Raw genomic sequence first — 26053 nt, 5'->3', positions numbered from 1 at the left:
CAGAAATCAACTTCACCCATCAGCAATTCAACTACTCCCAGCTGATGAGTGTCAAAAACCACAAAACAGCTGTCTTGGGATGGTCTGATTCACTGTACTAACCCCAGCTAAGCTTAAAAACTGTGTATACAGCGATGCTATGGCATAAAGGGAGTCTGTGTAAAAGCAGACTGAAGTAAAAAAAGTGAGTCATTGTGAACCTTATTTGCATCTTACCTAGAATCCTTTACTGCATTGGAAACAGTGTATCCAGAAGTTTTCTGTGGGAAAAGCATCTAAGTCACAATTATAGACAAATACAATGTGACTAAACTAAAAACACACAATAACAGTTGTAATTTTCAAATTTTTATTGAAGACATTGAGTAATCATTAACAATTAAGTGTGGAAAAAGTAAGTGAACCTTAGTGTTAATCACTTCTCCAAAAATTATTTTGAGTCATAAGAATTGTGTTTTGGAATGGCCAAGTCAGAGACCCGACTTTAATCTAATTTTGATGTTGTGGCAGGACCTGAAGAGGGCTGTACAATAAAGACAACCCAGAATATTGATGAACTGTAACAGATTTGTAGGAAGGAATGGTCTTAAACCCATCCTCAATGTTGTGCAAGTCTTATAAGCAGCTACAGGAAACTTTGGCAGAGGTTGTTGCTGCTAAAGGAGGATCTTAAAGTTACTAAATTTAAAGGGACAGTCTACTCCAGAATCTTTTTATTGTTTACAAAGATAGATATTCCCTTTATTGCAGTTATATTAATATACTTTTTACCTCTCTGATTACCTTGTATCTAAACATCTGCAGACTGTCCCTTTATTTCAGTTCTTTTGTCAGACATGCATTTTAGCCAATTGGTGCTGACTCATAAATAACGTCACAGAAGTGAGCACGTTCTCTATATGGAACACATGAACTTGCAGTGAAAAACTGTCAAAATGCACTGAGATAAAAGGTAGCCTTCAAGGGCATAGAAATTAGTATATGAGCCTACCTAGGTTTAGCTTTAAACAAATGTTGTGCAAGAGAAATGGTTACTAGAATAGCGCTAAAAAAGCAAACATACAGAGCACAGCAGAACTCTATAGTATATTAACGCTCATAATATTTATTACAAAAATATAATAAAATAACACTGTATTGATAAAAAATGATGACCGGTCACATATAATTGCATGCCCTATCTGAATCATGAAAGTTTAATTTTGACTTGACTGTCCCTTAAAGGTTACATTTACTTTTCCAGCCTGCACTGTGAATGATTACTCAATGTCTTTAATATAAATTGAAAAGTACACCTGTGTGAAGATCAGACCACTTTATATGAGTAATCAATGCAGAACTCTAAGTAATTTCAAAGGGTTCACAAATGTTTTCTTGCAACTGAATATCTTCAAATTTATCCAAAAATACAAGATCTTTCCCTGTGCCCTTCTTTCCTTTTTAATCTTCTGTCCACTGCGATTACAGTAAATGTAGGCCATAAATAAGGGTTAATATATTTTGCACGTTCACTGTATATAATGGTATTTATAACTCATACAAAGCCCCTGAAGTGTAGTTTAAAACAATTTGATATGTCTAATCAAAACAATTTACCACAGATGTTTTAATATAAATATATTTTTCATATTTACAGCTTAAACATGCTTAGGACATGTGAGCAAAATCAATTCTCAATCATGGCTTTTATATTCACAAAGATAAAACATAAAAAATCATAAAATTCCTTTTCTAACTTTTTTCTTTTTTACATAAATCTCACAAACTTGTACCCCAAAATCAACATTGCTAATATTTCAGCGATTTCACGCAGATCCATGGTCACTGAAACCCTCCATTGGTTAGGTTACCGTTAGTATTTTTTTCTTTTTACCTAGTGTGGACAGTTGTTGAAATTCCAAATATATAATAAACACATATAATCCATAACATGTGAAACGGTTATGTTCCTGAGGAGATTGAATTAGCTGGCTAAGAAAGTTCTAGTAATTTGAAGAGTAAAATGTCTATGAAATGTCAACTCTTCCCATCCGGACTAGTGCAGGTATCAAAATTCTCCTTCAAGAATTTGTCCTATTGTGAGCAAAAGGTCATAAAATTTGGGCCGTCCTTCAGGTTTCTGCAACAGATTAAAAATGAAATAAATACTTGTTAGTTTTATATGACAGGTTTAAGAAATTACATTTTAGACACAAAAATCTGATAACATACATTATATGACTTTAAATACATTAACAGGGGTTAAATACATTGAGGTTGATCATAATATTTTGCTAATTTGCTTCCAAAACGCTTATTTTTTTATTTTATTTTTGCTTTCCATTTGAGGGCTAGATTACAAGTGGCTTGCTAAATTTAGCAATATTGTGCTTCCGTTAATTTGCACACGTACAGTGACTTCCAAAAGTATTCACCCCCTTGGCATTTTCCCTATTTTGTTGCATTACCACCTGGAATTAAAATGGATTTTCATTTGGATTTCATGTAATGGACATACACAAAATAGTCCAAATTGGTAAAGTGAAATGAAGAAAATAACTTGTTTTAAAAATTCTAAAAAATAAAAAACTGCAAAGTGGTGCGTGCATATGTATTCACCGCTTTTGCTATTAGCCCCTAAATAAGATCTGGTGCAACCAATTACCGTCAGAAGTCACATACTGAGCAAGGGACATCACCAAGCAAGTGGCACCATGAAGACCAAGGAGCTCTCCATACAGGTCAGGGACAAAGTTGTGGAGAAGTACAGATTAGGGTTGTGTCGTAAAAAAATATCCAAAACTTTCAACATCCCATGGAGCACCATTACATCCATCATTAAAAAATGGAAAGAATATGGCACAACAACAAACCTGCCAAGAGAGGGCCTTGAAGGAGCATGCAAAGTTTCAAAGCAGAGATTGGAATATCTGTTGATAGGACCACTTTAAGCAGTACACTCCACAGAACTGGGCTTTACGGAAGAGTGGCCAGAAAAAAAGCCATTGTTTAAAAAAAAATAATAATAATAAGCAAACACATTTGTTGTTTGCCAAAAGGCATGTGGGAGACTCCCCAAACATATGGAAGAAGGTACTCTGGTCAGATGAGTCTAAAATTGAGCTTTTTGGTCATCAAGGAAAACACTATGTCTGGCGCAAACCCAACACCTCTCATCACCCCGAGAACACACACTACACTAATTCTTCATGTGTGCTAACCTGACAAGAATTATATTAAGGTGTGTTATGTATTTAATAAATATAAAATATTGAAAAATATTCATAATTAATGTAAATAATTATTATAGATGTGCTAAAATATTCTAAAATTAAAAATAATAATAATAATATATATATACACATATATTTAAACCATAGAACTAGCTGTTGAGCTGTTGTTCGTTCCTAGTAGAGCGCTTCTCTCTTCGTATGGACTGATATACTTCAGGTAAGTTTTCCTCTGTGAAAAGCACACTGGTCTAAAAGAGGCTGCTCCTGGGAGGTAAATCGCCATAAAACAAGCTGAGGAGCTGTTTGTTCCTGGTAGAGCGATTCTCTCTTCGTATACAAATATATATATTATATATATATATATATATATATATATATATAAACACACACACATATTTTTACAGTAACAATAATTATTTTTATAAAAATATTTGATATATAAAGCACCTTAAAATAACTAATTCTTCATGTGCTCTAACCCAATACTGCGTTACGCATATTTTACATCCCAATGACGTTTACATAGATGTGTTTAAATATATATTTCTATATATATATATCTGATAATGTTAATGTAAAATATAAATTTCTATACAGTCTTCGTTGATATCTAGGGGAGAATAAGTTAGCGCGTCGGCTTTTGCTCACACTGAAAACTTTTACTTTCCACTTGTAATACGTGCACTAAACTTTGCACGCAAAACGACTACTTCTAGGCGTGTTTATGCTGAGCGGGAGCGCTGAATAGCAGGTCATTTGTAATCTGGCCCACAAAATGGTTGTCGTGTTTTTAGAGTGTACAAAATGTACATGTTTTTAAGATAGAAGTTGGGAGGTCATCTGAAAGTGACATATACAACAGCCCTCTCACACCTTTTAAGGTTACAGTAAAGGTCTTTTAAATTAACTTAATATTTGACAAATATTGTTTTTTCAATATTTATATTTATTGTTTGTAAATAAACTGTTTACTAGATGAAAACTATAGGTTTCTATAACATGGACTTGTGATATCTTCTTATACTGGATTATAAAAGTACTGAAACTGTAAAGCAAGAACCCACTCCCTTGCAATATGCTATCTGCATAGAAGATGTTCAAATAAAATTGTGCCACAGTGGCTGGGTTTTTAAAAGGGGACACGCTTTCATGCACTCTAAGTCAAAACACAGTTTTGACAGTGCATTTGTCAATGCTTGTGCCTACATTATTGAACTCCTAAACAGTGTCACACCTTTGTGAATGAGAGTTCAATAATGTAGATGCAAACACAGCCATGACAAAGCCTTTTACAGTATTTGCGTTCCAGGGCATAATAGCCCATCATGCAAAGATACAAATGGCATTCAGATGGTTAAGCAGTAGTGGGGATGGAATCAGATTGCAGTAGGTTTCTTTTGAACTCACGCTTGAGGAATCCCGTTTGAATTCCCAGTTATGAAGACGCCAGTACTGTTAGTGACAAATCATGCCAGTGTGAGCGTCACTTAGAATTAAAAATTTACAAAAATAGATTACGCCATTGTAGATGTTGGAGTCTTGATATGACTTTTCCTACAGATCCCTTTAGCAGTACAGGATATCACATACTCAACATATATACATATGTATATGAGCCTTCACATTTGTGCCTTGTCCACTGTAGATGCCTATATATTAGTAATTAATAAAGCATTAATGAATCAATACCATAAATGCTAATACACCATGGGGCATATTTATCAAAGTGCGAGCGGACATGATACAATGTAGCGTATCATGTCCGCTGCACATCAATAAATGCACTAGCAGTTCACCAGAACTGCTTGTGCAATACCACCCCCTGTATATTCGCGGCCGCTAGCAGGGGGTGTCAATCAACCCGATCGTATTCGATCTGGTTGATTTTTGTCCACCGCCTCAGAGCAGACGGACAAGTTATGGAGCAGCGGTCTTTAGACCGCTGCTTCATAACTTCTGTTTCTGAAGCAAGGGGCATCAAGCTCCATTTGGAGCTTGATAGTTCGGCCCCCATGTCTCCTGTGGCCATTTCAGAGTGTCTTGCACATGTGCAAGGTAGTAGACAGTTTCCAAATAGTCTTGGAATACTTTCAAATATGTCCAAAATGCCAATTCAAGCCTTTATCAAGGGCCTTGAGGTGTTGAATTCGAAAAGTCAAAACTAGTCACAAAAAGGTATGGAAAAGTCTCTCAAAAATGGATTGTGACAGGCGAAAACTTTCAGCCCCAAAGTAAAAAACATAATTTATGCTTACCTGATAAATTCCTTTCTTCTGTTGTGTGATCAGTCCACGGGTCATCATTACTTCTGGGATATAACTCCTCCCCAACAGGAAATGCAAGAGGATTCACCCAGCAGAGCTGCATATAGCTCCTCCCCTCTACGTCAGTCCCAGTCATTCGACCAAGAATCAACGAGAAAGGAGTAACCAAGGGTGAAGTGGTGACTGGAGTATAATTTAAAAGATATTTACCTGCCTTAAAACAGGGCGGGCCGTGGACTGATCACACAACAGAAGAAAGGAATTTATCAGGTAAGCATAAATTATGTTTTCTTCTGTTATGTGTGATCAGTCCACGGGTCATCATTACTTCTGGGATACCAATACCAAAGCAAAAGTACACGGATGACGGGAGGGATAGGCAGGCTCATTATATAGAAGGAACCACTGCCTGAAGAACCTTTCTCCCAAAAATAGCCTCCGAAGAAGCAAAAGTGTCAAATTTGTAAAATTTGGAAAAAGTATGAAGCGAAGACCAAGTTGCAGCCTTGCAAATCTGTTCAACAGAGGCCTCATTCTTAAAGGCCCAAGTGGAAGCCACAGCTCTAGTGGAGTGAGCTGTAATTCTTTCAGGAGGCTGCTGACCAGCAGTCTCATAGGCTAAACGTATTATGCTACGAAGCCAAAAAGAGAGAGAGGTAGCAGAAGCTTTTTGACCTCTCCTCTGTCCAGAATAAACGACAAACAGGGAAGAAGTTTGGCGAAAATCTTTAGTTGCCTGCAAGTAGAACTTGAGGGCACGAACTACATCCAGATTGTGTAGAAGACGTTCCTTCTTTGAAGAAGGATTTGGACACAAGGATGGAACAACAATCTCTTGATTGATATTCCTGTTAGTGACCACCTTAGGTAAGAACCCAGGTTTAGTACGCAGAACTACCTTGTCTGAGTGAAAAATCAGATAAGGAGAATCACAATGTAAGGCTGATAACTCAGAGACTCTTCGAGCCGAGGAAATAGCCATTAAAAACAGAACTTTCCAAGATAACAATTTTATATCAATGGAATGAAGGGGTTCAAATGGAACACCCTGTAAAACGTTAAGAACTAAGTTTAAACTCCATGGCGGAGCAACAGCTTTAAACACAGGCTTGATCCTAGCCAAAGCCTGACAAAAAGCCTGGACGTCTGGATTTTCTGACAGACGCCTGTGTAACAAGATGGACAGAGCTGAAATCTGTCCCTTTAATGAACTAGCTGATAAACCCTTTTCTAACCCTTCTTGTAGAAAAGACAATATCCTAGAGATCCTAACCTTACTCCAGGAGTAATGTTTGGATTCGCACCAGTATAGGTATTTACGCCATATTTTATGGTAAATCTTTCTGGTAACAGGCTTCCTAGCCTGTATCAGGGTATCAATAACCGACTCAGAAAAACCACGTTTTGATAAAATCAAACGTTCAATTTCCAAGCAGTCAGCTTCAGAGAAGTTAGATTTTGATGTTTGAATGGACCCTGTATCAGAAGGTCCTGTCTTAGAGGTAGAGACCAAGGCGGACAGGATGACATGTCCACTAGATCTGCATACCAAGTCCTGCGTGGCCATGCAGGCGCTATTAGAATCACTGATGCTCTCTCCTGCTTGATTTTGGCAATCAATCGAGGGAGCAGCGGAAAGGGTGGAAACACATAAGCCATCCCGAAGTTCCAAGGTGCTGTCAAAGCATCTATCAGAACCGCTCCCGGATCCCTGGATCTGGACCCGTAGCGAGGAAGTTTGGCGTTCTGGCGAGACGCCATGAGATCTATCTCTGGTTTGCCCCAACGTCGAAGTATTTGGGCAAAGACCTCCGGATGAAGTTCCCACTCCCCCGGATGAAAAGTCTGGCGACTCAAGAAATCCGCCTCCCAGTTCTCCACTCCCGGGATGTGGATTGCTGACAGGTGGCAAGAGTGAGACTCTGCCCAGCGAATTATCTTTGATACTTCCACCATTGCTAGGGAGCTTCTTGTCCCTCCCTGATGGTTGATGTAAGCTACAGTCGTGATGTTGTCCGACTGAAACCTGATGAACCCCCGAGTTGTCAATTGGGGCCAAGCTAGAAGGGCATTGAGAACTGCCCTCAATTCCAGAATGTTTATTGGAAGGAGACTCTCCTCCTGATTCCATAGTCCCTGAGCCTTCAGAGAATTCCAGACAGCGCCCCAACCTAGTAGGCTGGCGTCTGTTGTTACAATTGTCCAGTCTGGCCTGCTGAATGGCATCCCCCTGGACAGGTGTGGCCGATGAAGCCACCATAGAAGAGAATTTCTGGTCTCTTGATTCAGATTCAGAGTAGGGGACAAATCTGAGTAATCCCCATTCCACTGACTTAGCATGCATAATTGCAGAGGTCTGAGGTGTAGGCGTGCAAAAGGTACTATGTCCATTGCCGCTACCATTAAGCCGATCACCTCCATGCATTGAGCTACTGACGGGTGTTGAATGGAATGAAGGACACGGCATGCATTTTGAAGCTTTGTTAACCTGTCCTCTGTCAGGTAAATCTTCATTTCTACAGAATCTATAAGAGTCCCCAAGAATGGAACTCTTGTGAGAGGAAAAAGAGAACTCTTCTTTTCGTTCACTTTCCATCCATGCGACCTTAGAAATGCCAGAACTAACTCTGTATGAGACTTGGCAGTTTGAAAGCTTGAAGCTTGTATTAGAATGTCGTCTAGGTATGGAGCTACCGAAATCCCTCGCGGTCTTAGTACCGCCAGAAGGGCACCCAGAACCTTTGTGAAGATTCTTGGAGCCGTAGCCAATCCGAATGGAAGAGCTACAAACTGGTAGTGCCTGTCTAAGAAGGCAAACCTTAGATACCGGTGATGATCTTTGTGTATCGGTATGTGAAGGTAAGCATCCTTTAAATCCACTGTGGTCATGTACTGACCCTCTTGGATCATGGGTAAGATTGTCCGAATAGTTTCCATTTTGAACGATGGAACTCTTAGGAATTTGTTTAGAATCTTTAAATCTAAGATTGGCCTGAAAGTTCCCTCTTTTTTGGGTACCACAAACAGGTTTGAGTAGAACCCTTGTCCTTGTTCCGACCGCGGAACCGGATGGATCACTCCCATTATTAACAGATCTTGTACGCAGCGTAGAAACGCTTCTTTCTTTATCTGGTTTGTTGACAACCTTGACAGATGAAATCTCCCTCTTGGGGGAGATAATTTGAAGTCTAGAAGGTATCCCTGAGATATGATCTCTAGTGCCCAGGGATCCTGAACATCTCTTGCCCAGGCCTGGGCGAAGAGAGAGAGTCTGCCCCCCACTAGATCCGGTCCCGGATCGGGGGCTCTCGGTTCATGCTGTCTTTGGGGCAGCAGCAGGTTTCCTGGCCTGCTTGCTCTTGTTCCAGGACTGGTTAGGCTTCCAGCCTTGCCTGTAACGAGCAACAGCTCCTTCCTGTTTTGGTGCAGTGGAGGTTGATGCTGCTCCTGTTTTGAAGTTCCGAAAGGGACGAAAATTAGACTGTCTAGCCTTAGCTTTGGCTTTGTCTTGAGGTAGGGCGTGGCCCTTACCTCCTGTAATGTCAGCGATAATCTCTTTCAAACCGGGCCCAAATAAAGACTGCCCCTTGAAAGGTATATTAAGTAATTTGGACTTAGAAGTAACATCAGCTGACCAGGATTTTAGCCACAGCGCCCTACGTGCCTGTATGGCGAATCCTGAGTTCTTAGCCGTAAGTTTGGTTAAATGTACTACGGCCTCCGAAATGAAGGAATTAGCTAGTTTAAGGACTCTAAGCCTGTCCGTAATGTCGTCTAGCGTAGATGAACTAAGGTTCTCTTCAAGCGACTCAATCCAAAATGCTGCCGCAGCCGTAATCGGCGCGATACATGCAAGGGGTTGTAATATAAAACCTTGTTGAACAAACATTTTCTTAAGGTAACCCTCTAATTTTTTATCCATTGGATCTGAGAAAGCACAGCTATCCTCCACCGGGATAGTGGTACGCTTAGCTAAAGTAGAAACTGCTCCCTCCACCTTGGGGACCGTTTGCCATAAGTCCCGAGTGGTGGCGTCTATTGGAAACATCTTTCTAAATATTGGAGGGGGTGAGAACGGCACACCGGGTCTATCCCACTCCTTAGTAACAATTTCAGTTAGTCTCTTAGGTATAGGAAAAACGTCAGTACTCGCCGGTACCGCAAAGTATTTATCCAACCTACACAGTTTCTCTGGTATTGCAACGGTGTTACAATCGTTGAGAGCTGCTAAGACCTCCCCTAGTAATACACGGAGGTTCTCCAATTTAAATTTAAAATTTGAAATATCTGAGTCCAATCTGTTTGGATCAGAACCGTCACCCACAGAATGAAGCTCTCCGTCCTCATGCTCTGCGAGCTGTGACGCAGTATCAGACATGGCCCTAGCATTGTCAGCGCACTCTGTTCTCACCCCAGAGTGATCACGCTTGCCTCTTAGTTCTGGTAATTTAGACAAAACTTCAGTCATAACAGTAGCCATATCTTGTAATGTTATCTGTAATGGCCGCCCAGATGTACTAGGCGCCAAAATATCACGCACCTCCCGGGCGGGAGATGCAGGTACTGCCGCGTGAGGCGAGTTAGTCGGCATAACTCTCCCCTCGCTGTTTGGTGAAATTTGTTCACATTGTACAGATTGACTTTTATTTAAAGTAGCATCAATACAGTTAGTACATAAATTTCTATTGGGCTCCACCTTGGCATTGGAACAAATGACACAGATATCTTCCTCTGAGTCAGACATGTTTAACACACTAGCAAAAAACTTACAACTTGGTTATAATCTTTTTTAGCAAAAAACGTACTGTGCCTCAAAGAGGTACTAACGATTAAATGACAGTTGAAATAATGAACTGAAAAACAGTTATAGCATCAAACTTTAAAACAACAAAACTTTTAGCAAAGGTTTGTTCCCATTAGTAAAATAACAATAATTAAATTTGACATAAAAAATACAAAGCAACGTTTTTATTCACAGTCACTATAAGAATTCTCACAGCTCTGCTGAGAGAATTTACCTCCCTTCAAAGAAGTTTGAAGACCCCTGAGATCTATCAGAGATGAACCGGATCATGCAGGAAATATAAAAGTAACTGACTGGTATTTTTTGATGCGTAGCAAAGAGCGCCAAAAACGGCCCCTCCCTCTCCCACACAGCAGTGAAGAGAAACGAAACTGTCACAATTAAAGCAAAAAAACTGCCAAGTGGAAAATAATGCCCAAATATTTATTCACACAGTACCTCAGCAATGTAAACGATTCTACATTCCAGCAAAAACGTTTAACATGATAAATAGTTATTAAAAAAGGATTAGTGACCTTTAACAGAGTAGTTCCGGTGAAATACCATCCCCAGAATACTGAAGTGTATACATACATGTCATTTTAACGGTATGGCAGGATTTTCTCATCAATTCCATTCAGAAAATAAAAACTGCTACATACCTCAATGCAGATTCATCTGCCCGCTGTCCCCTGATCTGAAGCCTTTACCTCCCTCAGATGGCCGAGAACAGCAATATGATCCTAACTACTCCGGTTAAAATCATAGTAAAAAACTCTGACAGATTCTTCCTCAAACTCTGCCAGAGAAGTAATAACACGCTCCGGTGCTATTTTAAAATAACAAACTTTTGATTGAAGTCATAAAAACTAAGTATAATCACCATAGTCCTCTCACACATCCTATCTAGTCGTTGGGTGCAAGAGAATGACTGGGACTGACGTAGAGGGGAGGAGCTATATGCAGCTCTGCTGGGTGAATCCTCTTGCATTTCCTGTTGGGGAGGAGTTATATCCCAGAAGTAATGATGACCCGTGGACTGATCACACATAACAGAAGAAATAGGGCTTTTTAAGCATAATATTTTAATCTAGGTTTCTCTCTCTCACATCCAGAACCAGCATAAATAGGTGATAAAGGGCTCACAAGCAAAAATTTGACTTTCTAAAATTCATTGAGGGACCTTGCAGTACTGACGAGGCATCTTAGGTAATCTTAACAGAGCTTTAGATTATCGGTACCTGAGAGCACTAATAACTAGTTTCTGGGAAAAATGGAGTCAGTATCTAATAATGATATTCAATCAAGACATATAGGGAAAAGATGCAGAACCAAAAAACGCTTTCCATTGAATTTTATAAGATTCTATCCGATAAAATAGTCCCACGTCTTTATTATTTACGTAATCAATATTATTTAAATAATGTATTTACTGATAACGTCACAGAAGCTTTAATTACCCCCATCTCAAATGCTGGGAAGGATCCAGTGTTATATAGAAAATAGATAGAAAAGATACAGAAGCATCCCCCAGCGCTCAGTTACGCTGATAATAAAAATCAATTACCTACGTGGATGTGAGCGCTAATAAATTTAAAAAATGTATTAACCTCAATGATAAACAAAAAAACATAAAATATGCTGATTAAAAAATAAATAAAAAAATTACAAAGAACAAAATCTGCAAAAGTATTTAGTCAGCCACCAATTGTGCAAGTTCTCCCACTTTAGAAGATGAGAGAGGCCTGTAATTTTCATCATAGGTATACCTCAACTATGAGAGACAAAATGTGGAAACAAATCCAGACAATCACATTGTCTGATTTGGAAATAATTTATTTGCAAATTATGGTGGAAAATAAGTATTTGGTCAATATCAAAAGTTCATCTCAATACTTTGTTATATATCCTTTGTTGGCAATGACAGAGGTCAAATGTTTTCTGTTAGTCTTCACAAGGTTGTCACACACTGTTGCTGGTATGTTGGCCCATTCCTGCATGCAGATCTCCTCTAGAGCAGTGATGTTTTGGGGCTGTCGCTGGGCAACACAGACTTTCAACTCCCTCCAAAGCTTTTCTATGGGGTTGAGATCTGGAGACTGGCTAGGCCACTCCAGAAACTTGAAATGCTTCTTACGAAGCCACTCCTTCGTTGCCCGGGCGGTGTGTTTGGGATCATTGTCATGCGGAAAGACCCAGCCACGTTTCATCTTCAATGCCCTTGCTGATGGAAGGAGGTTTGCACTCAAAAGCTCACGATACATGGCCCCATTCATTCTTTCATGTACACGGATCAGTCGTCCTGTTCCCTTTGCAGAGAAACAGCCCCAAAGCATGATGTTGCCACCCCCATGCTTCACAGTAGGTATGGTGTTCTTTGGTTGCAACTCAGCATTCTCTCCTCCAAACACGACGAGTTGTGTTTCTACCAAACAGTTCTACTTTGGTTTCATCTGACCATATGACATTCTCCCAATCCGCATCTGGATCATCCAAATGCTCTCTAGCATACTTCAGACGGGCCCGGACATGTACTGGCTTAAGCAGGGGGACACGTCTGGCACTGCAGGATCTGAGTCCCTGGCGGCATAGTGTGTTACTGATGGTAGCCTTTGTTACGTTGGTCCCAGCTCTCTGCAGGTCATTCCCTAGGTCCCCCCGTGTGGTTCTGGGATGTTTGCTCACCATTCTTGTGATCATTTTGACCCCACGGGTGAGATCTTGCGTGGAGCCCCAGATCGAGGGAGATTATCAGTGGTCTTGTATGTCTTCCACTTTCTAATTATTGCTCCCACAGTTGATTTCTTCACACCAAGCTGTTTGCCTATTGCAGATTCAGTTTTCCCAGCCTGGTGCAGGTCTACAATTTTGTTTCTGGTGTCCTTCGACAGCTCTTTGGTCTTCACCATAGTGGAGTTTGGAGTGTGACTGTTTGAGGTTGTGGACAGGTGTCTTTTATACTGATAACAAGTTCAAACAGGTGCCATTAATACAGGTAATGAGTGGAGGACAGAGGAGCCTCTTAAAGAAGATGATACAGGTCTGTGAGAGCCAGAAATTTTGCTTGTTTGTAGGTGACCAAATACTTATTTTCCACCATAATATGCAAATAAATTCTTTCCAAATCAGACAATGTGATTGTCTGGATTTGTTTCCACATTTTGTCTCTCATAGTTGAGGTATACATATGATGAAAATTACATGCCTCTCTCATCTTCTTAAATGGGAGAACTTGCACAATTGGTGGCTGACTAAATACTTTTTTTGCCCCACTGTACATATGCTTTGAGGGGCAGCAGATTTTGATCTTTCACCTTTATACTTTTTGGATTTTTTAATTAGTGTATTTTTTCCGAAAAAGTTGGGACAGTATGGAAAATGCAAAAAACTAAACAAAACTAAGAGTCATTTGAAAATTCACTGGGCGGCAGCCATGATAGGTTGCATGCTTGCTTGCTGCTCCAGACCTTGGACCTAAATCTTACAAAATATAGCTTTTACCGCCTGATCAAGTGCAGAGTAACACCATATACTTTACAGTAGAGTATACTCTATAGATCGCAAGTACTCTCTTTAAAATCAGAGTCAGTTTTAGCTTCCTGGGTCTCACTGGAGGCTGCGGCCTCCTACTTGACCCCCCGGCAGAACACCCTCGTCTCTCTGTCATTACTTGCAGTGTTATCTTGCAAATCACTGCCTAATAGAAGAAAGCACTGCCTAATAGAAGAACAAAGTCACTTCTTCTGCATTGGCACCATGTCAGATCTACCAGCTTGGGAGACAGAGATAAGGCATCTGCTGCAACTCCACTTCCTTAAACTGGAAAATGCCTTATTTAGGAGCGAGACACCCACCTCACAAGTGATACCAGTGATGGAAGAGCACCTACAGGATAAGAATCCCACAAATGGGGAGATACATACGGAGGCGCTAAATAGAGCGCCCCCGGAGTGGATGTTTTTTACCCAGTCGCCACCTATACCGCTTACCACGCCAACCACTCATGAGAGCTCTCTCTACCCAACACCTTATCCTTGGATAACATTTGAAGCTGTTACACTAGCACAGCGGGTATAACCTAGTGCTGAGACCACCCTGAAGGTCTCTTGCCCTCGATCAGCCACTTTACATGTGCCAATACTGAGTGCACTACATTGGACTTCAGATAGATTACATTGGAATGGCTTCCACAATACAGACGCACTTTAACTAGCGACCGGCAATGCAGACAGCAACAGGTATGACAATGCAGCAGAAATTCACGGCATTCCATCTGACAGTGATCTGGGTTGCACTCAAGAATTAAGTCATCCTGGACTACACATACTACAAACTGAGGTCAGTTAATTGTTCTGAAAACCTTATCATCTAGAACTCTCCTCAGCAAACTTATATGCCGATCCAGAGCCTCCGATGAGAATAAAGAATGCTATGCTGGTTTGTTCAATAAATTGTTGTCTGCTGTTAAGCAATAGTGGCTAGTTAATGATGATCTAGGGATCTGAAATACATTTACCCACATTAGTCGGCTGCAACACAGCTTAATATCAGAAGCTAAATCACCCCTGTAGACCAATACTTTAGCTGTTGGGATAACTTTTTAGGATCTTACCTACTTTTTGCATTTCTTCTCCTGTATTCAAGCTAATGACGGCTCCCAGGTCTGAATCAATGCTTCCAGAAGCAAACCTACATATACCGTTAATGCAATATACTATTGTCAAGAGATGACAATATTATATCTGATAGCCTGAGAAACTCACATGAACACTGCTCCTCAATTACTCGCTTGTATAAATTACTGGCATTTAACATAGTTTAGATATGGCGCATGTTGTCCTATTATAAGCATCTAGTAATATGTAGTCGCCCAATATATTTACTGATTCCAGTTGAAATTCAAACTAGGTTCTTCACAGTCAGAAACTAACCCAGTGCTTAGTTAGTATATTCTTTTTATTTTTTTATTTTAAGATGAGCTTATATCATCACTTAATTTTTGGAAAATCTATAATGTCTCACTATAATAATAATGGGATCTGCAAAGTATAAAAAAACAAAAAACAAAAACAAAGGGACACTGAATTTGGTTTTCTGAACATTCCATATACATAGGATGTGTAAGAGACAATGGGGCATATTTATCAAGCTCCAAATGGAGCTTGATGCCCCGTGTTTCTGGCGAGCCTGCAGGCTTGCCAGAAACAGCAGTTATGAAGCAGCGGTCACAAAGACCGCTGCTCCATAACCTGTCCGCCTGCTCTGAGCAGGCGGACAGACAATGCCGGAAATCAACCCGATTGAGTACGATCGGGTTGATTGACACCCCCCTGCTGGCGGCCCATTGGCCGAGAGTCTGCAGGGGGCGGCGTTGCACCAGCAGCTCTTGTGACAAAAGCTGCTGGTGCAATGCTGAATATGGCAAGCGTATTGCTCGCCGTATTCAGCGAGGTCTGTCGGACCTGATCCTCACTGTCGGATCAGGTCCGACAGACCTTGATAAATAGAGGCCAATGCCTTCACTAATTCTAACCGTTTTAGTTTAAATATTATCAGTGGGATCAAATTAATTAACGTCTATAATGAAGCCTTGTTGGGCTAATGTTTGTTACTAAGGAAACCTCCCTAAACAGTTATCTCTAATTTTGTTTGAATACCAAGCAAAAAGGTTTTAGTTTTACCTACTCATAACTAACTTTATATTTTAATTATTAACGTGCAAAATTATTACTAAGTCCCCTTTCTTATTTTTATAAACAGTATCTATTATGATAGAAATGTATAATGGCCTACTTATCTAACCCCTAATGCGTTATAATCAACAAGTGTTGGTTCTGTCGTCAGCGGCAGGGACGGTAGGGCTCACTATTCTTACTTTGTCATAACTAACCACAGCAGATTGAAACCTATAGTTAAAATATCAAACTGCCATCCGCAGGAATAATTCTTAATGGGTTAATATGTGTTAGGACCTTTATAGTTGGATATAGGTTTTTAAAGCACTTTGACCACTGTCAAGCTGTTTCAATAGTTATTGTTAAGCACTGGACATGTAGACTTATCTACTTGCATTCCACATATTGCATTCCACACATTCCACTTCTCTTTTATATCAAAAAACAAATATATCATATTCTGAGATCTGACTAACCAGGGATTGCTTCCAATATACCTCTTACCTACTCATATAACTGTTCTGTCCTTATACCCATACGTAATTTACATTATTCTCAGGCTTGAATCCTTAATCTTAGTGCACGTTAATTTTCAAAAACTCTCACAGGTGCACCCTTTATTCATCGTGTCTTACTCCCATTGGGACCAGTATTGTTTATTTACTTTATATTAAAACATCAATGCAAACCCTGTTTTGATGGGCTCTAAGTTTTATAGGATCAGCTTTTGGTCATTGTAGTATCTATGGTTATATGAATCTACACGGTAGGCTCAAGTGTTACCCAAATTGATTAATGCAAGACCGCACTCAAAGTTCAGTTCAATATAATATTTTATTAATTAGGTATAAACAGTTTCACTAACAATGTGGATAGATGTTCCAACCCTAAAAGATTATCATAGTGTGTTACTACAGTACTCTGTTTCTCAATTAAGACCCAGGAGGGGTCTCCTTGGTTTGAAATTACCTTCTGCTAACTCAAATATTATTTTGCTCTAGGAGGTCCAAGAGTGGCCTTTTGTGTCAAATAGGAGGTTTTTAGATAGACTGGCAAACTACCTATATACTTTATCCATGCTACAAGTGTTACCCTATTCATGCTCTTATTTCATTTTGTGATATGTTCTTACTGTTAACTTGCATAATTTGATTCAAGAATTATTGTTTTACTGTTGTATGCCTTGAAATGAACCTCAAACAAAAAAAAAGAAAGAAAAAAAAGAAGAAAATTCAATTCACCCTGTACTATATTGAAAACATATTGACACATTATTTGATGTTTTACTTTGTGAATTTAATGTATTTTGGAAAATATATATTTATTTTAAATCTGATGACTGCAACACACTCCAAAAAAGTTGGAACAGTTGACTGTGTACCACTGTGTAACATAACCTTTTCTTTTAATAGCACTTATTAAGCGTTTGGGCAATGAAGACACCAGTTGGAATTTTCCCTTATACATCTATTATGTATGTCTTCAGCTGCGCAACTGTACAGGGCCTTCATTGTCTTATTTTGCACTTCATAATGCGCCGCACATTCTTATTTGGAGACAGGTCAGGAATGCAGGCAGGCCATGCTGGTACCAGCACTCTCTGCTTACGCAACCATGCACTTGTAATCCGGGCAGAATGTGGATTGCCGTTGTACTGGTGGAAAATACAGGGACGTCATTGGAAAACACAAAGTCTGGATGGCAGCATATGTCGCTCCAAAATGTATACATATCTTTTTGCTTTAATGGTGCCCTCACAGATATGGAAGTTACATATGCCATGGGCACTGACACCCCCCATACCATGACAGACACTGGATTTTGGACCTGAGGCTGATAACAGCTTGGATGGTCCTTTTCCTCTTTAGCTCAGAGAACACGACGGCTGTTTTTCCCAAAAACATTTTGAAATGTTGGCTCGTCGGACCACAAAACACAATTCCACTGTGTTACTGTCAATCTCAGATGGGACCTAGCCCAGAGAAGTTGGTGCCGCTTCTGGACAGTGTTGATGTATGGCTTCTGCTTTGCATAATAAAGCCTTAACTTGCATATATGGATGCAGTAGAAAATCTTGTTGACTGACAAAGGTTTACCAAAGTATTCCCGAGCCCATGTCAGGATATCCATTACAGACTCATGACGGTTTTTGAGAAAGTGACGTCTGAGGGATCGGAGATCACCCGCATTCAGAAGTGGTTTTCAGCTTTGCCCTTTACGCACCGAGATTTGACCGTATTACTTAAATCTTTTAATTATATTGTGCACTGCAGAAGGTGATCCTACTGATTTGTCTTTGGGAAATATTGTTCTCAAAGTGTTGGATTATTTGCTGACGCATCTGTTGGCAGATTGTCGAGCCTCGACCCATCCTTGCTCTTGAAGTACTAGGCCTTTTTTGGAGTCTCCTTACATACTATGATTACACAATTTTCTCACCTGTTTCACATCACCTTCTTATTTCAACTTGTCACATCGCTATTAGCCCTAATTTGCCGTGTTCCAGGATAGAATAAGGGAACATCTGCTATCATTAGAAGCAGATGTCCCTAAGACTCCAGTGGTGAAACATTTTGCCAAGCATGCTGGGGGGGGGGGGGGCAGCTTTTTTCAAGTTTCAAGGTATTGATCAAGCAATGACCAATGTAAGGGGTGGAGACAGATATATCATCCTAAGTAAGAAAGAAGTCTTTTGGATTTATACCCTTAGAACAGGACAGCCTACAGGCATTAACAAGATTAGTGATGTCAAGTTATTTATAGATCAGAGTTCACTGGGTATATAAATTTGCTCATCTAAATTAGGATGGTCCTTTCTCTAGAAGATATGGTTAATTATGGCTACATTGGAGTTAGATCAGTATATTGTTTTGGGGGTAATTTATGATCACTGTTTGCATTTATCTTTTATATATTGTGTATTTATTTATCCTTTCTGAACAATGTTACTGTAGAAATATAATGAATATTTATTTTAACATCTATATTTAGCCATTCAGACCTTAATACATCATAAGCATACAAGTTTTCCATTCCAAACTTTTATAGGTTTGTATGTAAATTTTTTCATATTTTTACAGAGAGTTGTTATATTTTAAATTGATATGTCATTTGAGTGCCTATTGAATTATGATTAAGCTCTAGGAATTGCAAGTCTGGTTGCTCATTTGCAGTTTGAATAAACTAAGACAGTAGTTCTGGCAGATGACTGGTTTGAATGAGCAACTCCACCTGCAATTTAAGGCTTACAACTTCACCTGTATTCCAGCTCTGAGGAAGTGCCGCAAAGGCAGGAAACGCGTCAGCTGCAGTTACTGAGTGCTGTGCCCTTTTGTTCTTTTAAACTTTTTGTCAATAAAATGGACGTTTTAAACTACATGTTATCTCCGGATTGATGCTTTGGGAATTGCTACTTCCCAAAAAAGTTGCAGCCTGGTTTGAAATGATTGTATATTTTCGAAAATACATAAAATAAGTAAAACATCAAATAAAGTGTAAATAATGTGTTTTCAATATAGTACAGGGTGAATTGAATCTTGAAAATAATATTTTTGTTTGTTTTTTTGCATTTTTCATATTGTCCCAACTTTTTCATAATTGGGGCTGTATGATGTAATAATTCTATCACTGAAATTATTAAAAGTTTTAATCTTAGTAGGGCTCATATCCACATATGTTATTGGTTTTCCGTATCACCAACATTGTGTGCTGGTGATTGCTTCTGTATCTTTACATTTTTGTGTGCGTTTCTAACTGGCATCTAGCACCAATTGTTCCGAAACATTATTTTTGAACATCTGATGATTTATATGGAATTTATTTCTTCACTGAGTGAACTTCTGTGCTAAGTATTTTCAGGATCAGATCACCCAATGACACTTCTAAAAGCTCTATGCAAAAAAAAAAATATTGTAAATAATTTCAACAATATTTTGCCGCCAATAATTCACAAGGATCAAGCATCCTTAATCCAGAGCTTCATTTCTTAATATTAAGAAAGAAATATTAGCAATCGAGTGTTTATCATTTAATTAGTTCACAACAAACTGATTTCCCCAGTCATTGCCTTCCAAATTGCACTTCGTGTAGAAATGGCCTTTATACAGGGTGGAATCTGGCCATCTTTAAATTTCTCCTTACAAATTTGCTGTTCCTGGGATTTTTTTTTATTTATTGAAAAAAAAAATCCATTAACAAAGTGAGTAATACAAATTTGTGTTTTGAATGCATGAACATATTTTTTTTTTCTAAGTGGTTTAAGAAAAATGTACAGATGCTATTTACTTTACACAATCAACTTCACGGTAACATATAATATTTAATTCACCAGGGTTTATTCACCTTTACAATAAATTTAAAAATAATACTTCACTTCTGGTTTTATTTCCCCCTTAAGATCTCACGAAAATCAAATCACTTTTTGTTTTTTTTAAATACTCTTTACCCACCTCCTCCTTATTTCATACTAGGGATGCAAAGTAAGCAGTGGTTCATGCCCTTTGTATATTTTTGTCGCTAGATTGATTACTTTAAAAGATCCCCACGCTAAGATCTCTGCAAATCCAGATCTTAAGAGTGGGGATCTTTTACAAAAATCTAAACGGGTACAAAAATATTTGAAAGGGCATGAGCTGCTGCTTACTTCCGCATTTGGATCCTCACGAAAGATCCAAAATCACATACCTATTTTGTAGTACCTTTCACAATCTGTTTTTAATTAGCATATGGCTATTCCTATATTTTACATCACGTCCTTTTTGTCCCTACTGTACCTTAAAATGCTATTCACTTTTTTTTACAATTAATTTCTCAGTAACATATCCCAATTCTATACAATTATTTCCATTTTTTCTATCTCTTGTTTAACTCTTTATTCCCTTTCCTTTCTTCACCATAATTTTTAATCCTTTAATTTATTTTGTAATTAATTTAATGAAGAGGACTATCATTGAGCATTTTTTTTCTTATAAATGTACCACTGTCTTATTATTAAAATGATTTTTTTTAAAAAACTAAATGTGTAGTAAAAATTATATTTGGATACTTTTTTTTTATAATTTGCCTCTGAAAATTGTGCTTTGTGACCCCCCCCCTTCACTGCATTCCAGTGCAGACTTGTTTGCACATGTGGAGTAAGTCTCCTTCAGATACCTGCAGTAAAACCTAGGTTCCACATTGGTATCACCCATAATAAGAGGGAGGTGCATGAAATGTATTTAGTGCTTCTTAATGTTTCTTTAATTTACATGACCAAGCTTTATATTTGACAGCTTAGAAAATTATATTACTGTGTGTATTAATTTTCATATTTGATTATATAAAATAATGTGTTCTTACACAAAAACATCTTTTGAAATATATAAATTATTTGTTTTGGCATAAGATTATATGTATTTAATAGTTACAGACTTCTTTTAATTGGTGCACCTGGTAAACTGCCACTGGTACAGAAAGCACAGGAGATTTAGCAAGCACAGGATATCCAGTGGGTACTGTTGATGAGGCTGTTATGGGATACCAAGTAGGTGCAGCTGGTAGAGCAGGATTCAGGTAAGCTGCCACTGGTACAACAAGCACAGGAGATTTAGAAAGCACAAGATACCCAGTGGGTAATGTTGATGAGGCTGTTATGGGATACCAAGTAGGTGCGCCTGGTACAGCAGGATTCAGGTTAAGCTACCACTGGTACAGCAAGTACAGGAGACTCAGCAGACACAGGATACCCAGTGGGTACTGTTGGTGAGGCTGATATGGGATACCAAGTAGGTGCACCTGGTACAGCAGGATTCAGGTTAAGCTACCACTGGTACAGCAAGCACAGGAGACTCAGCAGACACAGGATACCCAGTGGGTACTGTTGATGAGGCTGTTATGGGATACCAAGTAGGTGCACCTGGTACAGCAGGATTCAGGTTAAGCTACCACTGGTACAGCAAGCACAGGAGACTCAGCAGACACAGGATACCCAGTGGGTACTGTTGATGAGGCTGTTATGGGATACCAAGTAGGTGCAGCTGGTACAGCAGGATTCAGGTAAGCTACCACTGGTACAGCAAGCACAGTATACTCAGCAGGCACAGGATACACAGTGGGTACTGTTGGTGAGGCTGTTATGGGATACCAGGTAGGTGCAGCTGGTACAGCAGGATTCAGGTAAGCTACCACTGGTACAGCAAGCACAGGAGACTCAGCAGGCACAGGATACACAGTGGGTACTGTTGGTGAGGCTGTTATGGGATACCAGGTAGGTGCAGCTGGTACAGCAGGATTCAGGTTAAGCTGCCACTGGTACAACAAGCACAGGAGATTTAGAAAGCACAAGATACCCAGTGGGTAATGTTGATGAGGCTGTTATGGGATACCAAGTAGGTGCAGCTGGTACAGCAGGATTCAGGTAAGCTACCACTGGTACAGCAAGCACAGGAGACTCAGCAGGCACAGGATACCCAGTGGGTACTGTTGGTGAGGCTGATATGGGATACCAGGTAGGTGCAGCTGGTACAGCAGGATTCAGGTTAAGCTACCACTGGTAGAGCAAGTACAGGAGACTCAGAAGGCACAGGATACCTAACGAGTACTGTTGGTGAGGCTGTTATGGGATACCAGGTAGGTGCAGCTGGTACAGCAGGATTCAGGTTAAGCTGCCACTGGTACAGCAAGTACAGGAGATTTAGAAAGCACAGGATACCATGTGGATACTGTTGGTGAGGCTGTCATGGGATACCAGGTAGGTGCAGCTGGTACAGCAGGATTCAGGTAAGCTACCACTGGTACAGCAAGCACAGTATACTCAGCAGGCACAGGATACACAGTGGGTACTGTTGGTGAGGCTGTTATGGGATACCAGGTAGGTGCAGCTGGTACAGCAGGATTCAGGTAAGCTACCACTGGTACAGCAAGCACAGGAGACTCAGCAGGCACAGGATACACAGTGGGTATTGTTGGTGAGGCTGTTATGGGATACCAGGTAGGTGCAGCTGGTACAGCAGGATTCAGGTTAAGCTGCCACTGGTACAACAAGCACAGGAGATTTAGAAAGCACAAGATACCCAGTGGGTAATGTTGATGAGGCTGTTATGGGATACCAAGTAGGTGCAGCTGGTACAGCAGGATTCAGGTAAGCTACCACTGGTACAGCAAGCACAGGAGACTCAGCAGGCACAGGATACCCAGTGGGTACTGTTGGTGAGGCTGATATGGGATACCAGGTAGGTGCAGCTGGTACAGCAGGATTCAGGTTAAGCTACCACTGGTAGAGCAAGTACAGGAGACTCAGCAGGCACAGGATACCTAACGAGTACTGTTGGTGAGGCTGTTATGGGATACCAGGTAGGTGCAGCTGGTACAGCAGGATTCAGGTTAAGCTGCCACTGGTACAGCAAGTACAGGAGATTTAGAAAGCACAGGATACCATGTGGATACTGTTGGTGAGGCTGTCATGGGATACCAGGTAGGTGCAGCTGGTACAGCAGGATTCAGGTAAGCTACCACTGGTACAGCAAGTACAGGAGACTCAGCAGACACAGGATACCTAACGAGTGCTGTTGGTGAGGCTGTCACAGAATACCAGGTAAGTACAGCAGGATTCAGGTAAGTAGTGTCAGGAGTATGGCAAGTAACAGCTTATTACAACACAGGATACAGGGAGAGCACGTAAAAACAAGGTGCAGTCTTCAATAACTCAGCCCAGAGTGATGGGCTGAGTGGATTTATATAGGAGCTCCAACACCTGTAGCTTTTCAGATGGAAGTTCCTATAATTAGAAATGGCCCCTTTAAACTAGCGCAACGTGCGCACCTAGGGAGAGCTGCAGCCTCTGACGAAGACCAACCTCAATGTTCCATGTGAAGGAAAGCCAAGGCAGGAGCCCGTCACAGAATGTTCCATGTGAAAGAAAGCCAAGGCAGGAGCCCGTCACAGAATGTTCCATGTGAAGGAAAGCCAAGGCAGGAGCCCGTCACAGAATGTTCCATGTGAAGGATAGCCAAGGCAGGAGCCCGTCACAGAATGTTCCATGTGAAGGATAGCCAAGGCAGGAGCCCGTCACAGAATGTTCCATGTGAAGGAAAGCCAAGGCAGGAGCCCGTCACAGAATGTTCCATGTGAAGGAAAGCCAAGGCAGGAGTCCGTCACAGAATGTTCCATGTGAAGGAAAGCCAAGGCAGGAGCCCATCACAGAATGTTCCATGAGAAGGAAAGCCAAGGCAGGAGCCCGTCACAGAATGTTCCATGTGAAGGAAAGCCAAGGCAGGAGCCCGTCACAGAATGTTCCATGTGAAGGAAAGCCAAGGCAGGAGCCCGTCACAGAATCGGTTTGGGTAAGTGCTTGACAATGCTTTACAAATGGTAGGTTGGGACTGCTCTAAAATGGCAAAACCGTTCAGGTGTGCGCAGATCTGTTAGTACCTTATTGTTCTCATTGTCTGAGAATACAAATACCACAGTGACAATTATAGAAAGTGAAAAACCTCCACCATTCTGATAAAACGTTTGTTTAATTAGCACAAGATCATTTATATAACAAAATGAATGAAGCAGATGAAGAAATTGAAAAGCACAATGTCCTATTTGTGTAGTTAATAAACGGCAATTTAATTATAATGAATGAAAAACAATTTAACCATTAGTATTTAGCAATGTTGGCAGCAATACTGTTTTCTCATAAAATTATATATTTTTAAATGTAATCACACATCTACGTAAAAAAAATACTGTTATCAGTCTGCAAACTTACCTCATGCCAACATGCCATCATGACACTGTAGATATTTTTGGTTGCCAACTTTGGCCGATATAGTCTTTCACCTCTGGTCACCATTTCTACAACTTCAACATTGGAATATGTCTCAAATGGCATCTTACCCTGAGTAAACACTTCCCACATTAAAACCCCTAGAAAAGAAAAGTAATATTACTGCAATGACACATGAGGAAGACCATTTGCTTTTAATAAAACAGCTTTGAGCTGTAAAAGGAGAGTTTTGTTTTATTTATTTTTTAAAGAAAATTAAGAAATAGATTTGGATTGTTTACTCTTTATTTTTAATGAGTATTATTCTCATGAGCAGGGAATTATTTGAATGTAGTACAATCATTTTTCTGGGTTTGAAAGAACATTAGATCCAAAACAAAAATGGAGCTATTTGGCCTCATCACAATATTATGAGGAATAAGTGTAAAGCGCCTAAAAAAGGCTGGGTAATATCCGGCCTAATGAACTGACCAGACTTCAATATAATATAAAATGAAAATTAAAAGCCCTTTAGTACATTATAATGACAGAAAAGCCCATAATAGGGATTAGGGTGTTAAAATTGTTACAAATTTATTACAAATAATGACATAAAAACAATTATAAACCAAATAAAATAGTAGTGAGACCCGGATCTGTTATGTCTCCTAAATGTCCAATGAATGTCCAAGAAACTGTCCTGTGGGTAAAATCCTGAAAATGCTTGAGAGAGTCACACAGTCACAAATGATTAGTCCTCCAGATGTTGAGAGTGAAAAAGCGGAAGTGATGCAAACGATGAAACAAACAAAATTAAAGTTATAAAAAATCAAATGTGAATGGTATGTGAAAAATTGTGGAAAAATATGAAAAAACAAGAAAAATATGAAAAAATCAAAAGTCAGTGACCGTATATATATATATATATATATATATATATATATATATATATATATATATATATATATATATATATATATATATATTAAAAAATACAAAACAAATGGTTAAAATTGTGAAAAATGATGGAAAAATGTGATGATAAAATATGGTGAAAAATCAAATACTTTGAAAAACAAAAACAAACAAAAAACACAATCCTCCAGAAATGATCCTGATAGTGGTTTTGTCTGTAAATCCTATTAAGTGTGGAGTCCCAGTGTCAATCCTATTTGATGTAGTGTCCTAAAAACAATAAAATAACATAGTGTATTCCATAAAAATAAAATGACAGTAATTAGAATTGTGCTTACCCAGTATCGACGCGTTTCGGCCCCTATTGAAGCCTTTTTCAAGACATACAATTGTGTGACACAATTGGCCTTATATAGGGTAAGCAATCAAACAAACAAAGTAAATTTTGGCGCCAAAACCGTTACTTTTTGGGC

The 26053-nt window shown here is 39.5% G+C and overlaps 1 protein-coding gene across 2 annotated transcripts in view; it reads right to left on the bottom strand.

The window, feature by feature from the left end:
- Positions 1–332: 332 nt before the first annotated feature.
- TEC (tec protein tyrosine kinase) overlaps positions 333–26053 on the bottom strand; it is a 431581-nt gene continuing 405860 nt past the window's right edge. For both annotated transcript variants that reach the window (XM_053703987.1, XM_053703986.1), the window contains exons 17-18: positions 24669–24826; positions 333–2119 (exon numbers count right to left, since the gene is read on the bottom strand). In XM_053703987.1, the coding sequence (XP_053559962.1) occupies positions 2048–2119; positions 24669–24826 (230 nt within the window). In that variant the 3' untranslated portion in view covers positions 333–2047. The remainder of the gene's footprint in view (positions 2120–24668; positions 24827–26053) is intronic.

This window comes from Bombina bombina, chromosome 2, assembly GCF_027579735.1.
Source record: "Bombina bombina isolate aBomBom1 chromosome 2, aBomBom1.pri, whole genome shotgun sequence".
Taxonomy (NCBI): Eukaryota; Metazoa; Chordata; class Amphibia; order Anura; family Bombinatoridae; genus Bombina; species Bombina bombina.
Note: the sequence above shows the minus strand (reverse complement) of the source record. Positions and strands in the feature narration are given on the sequence as shown.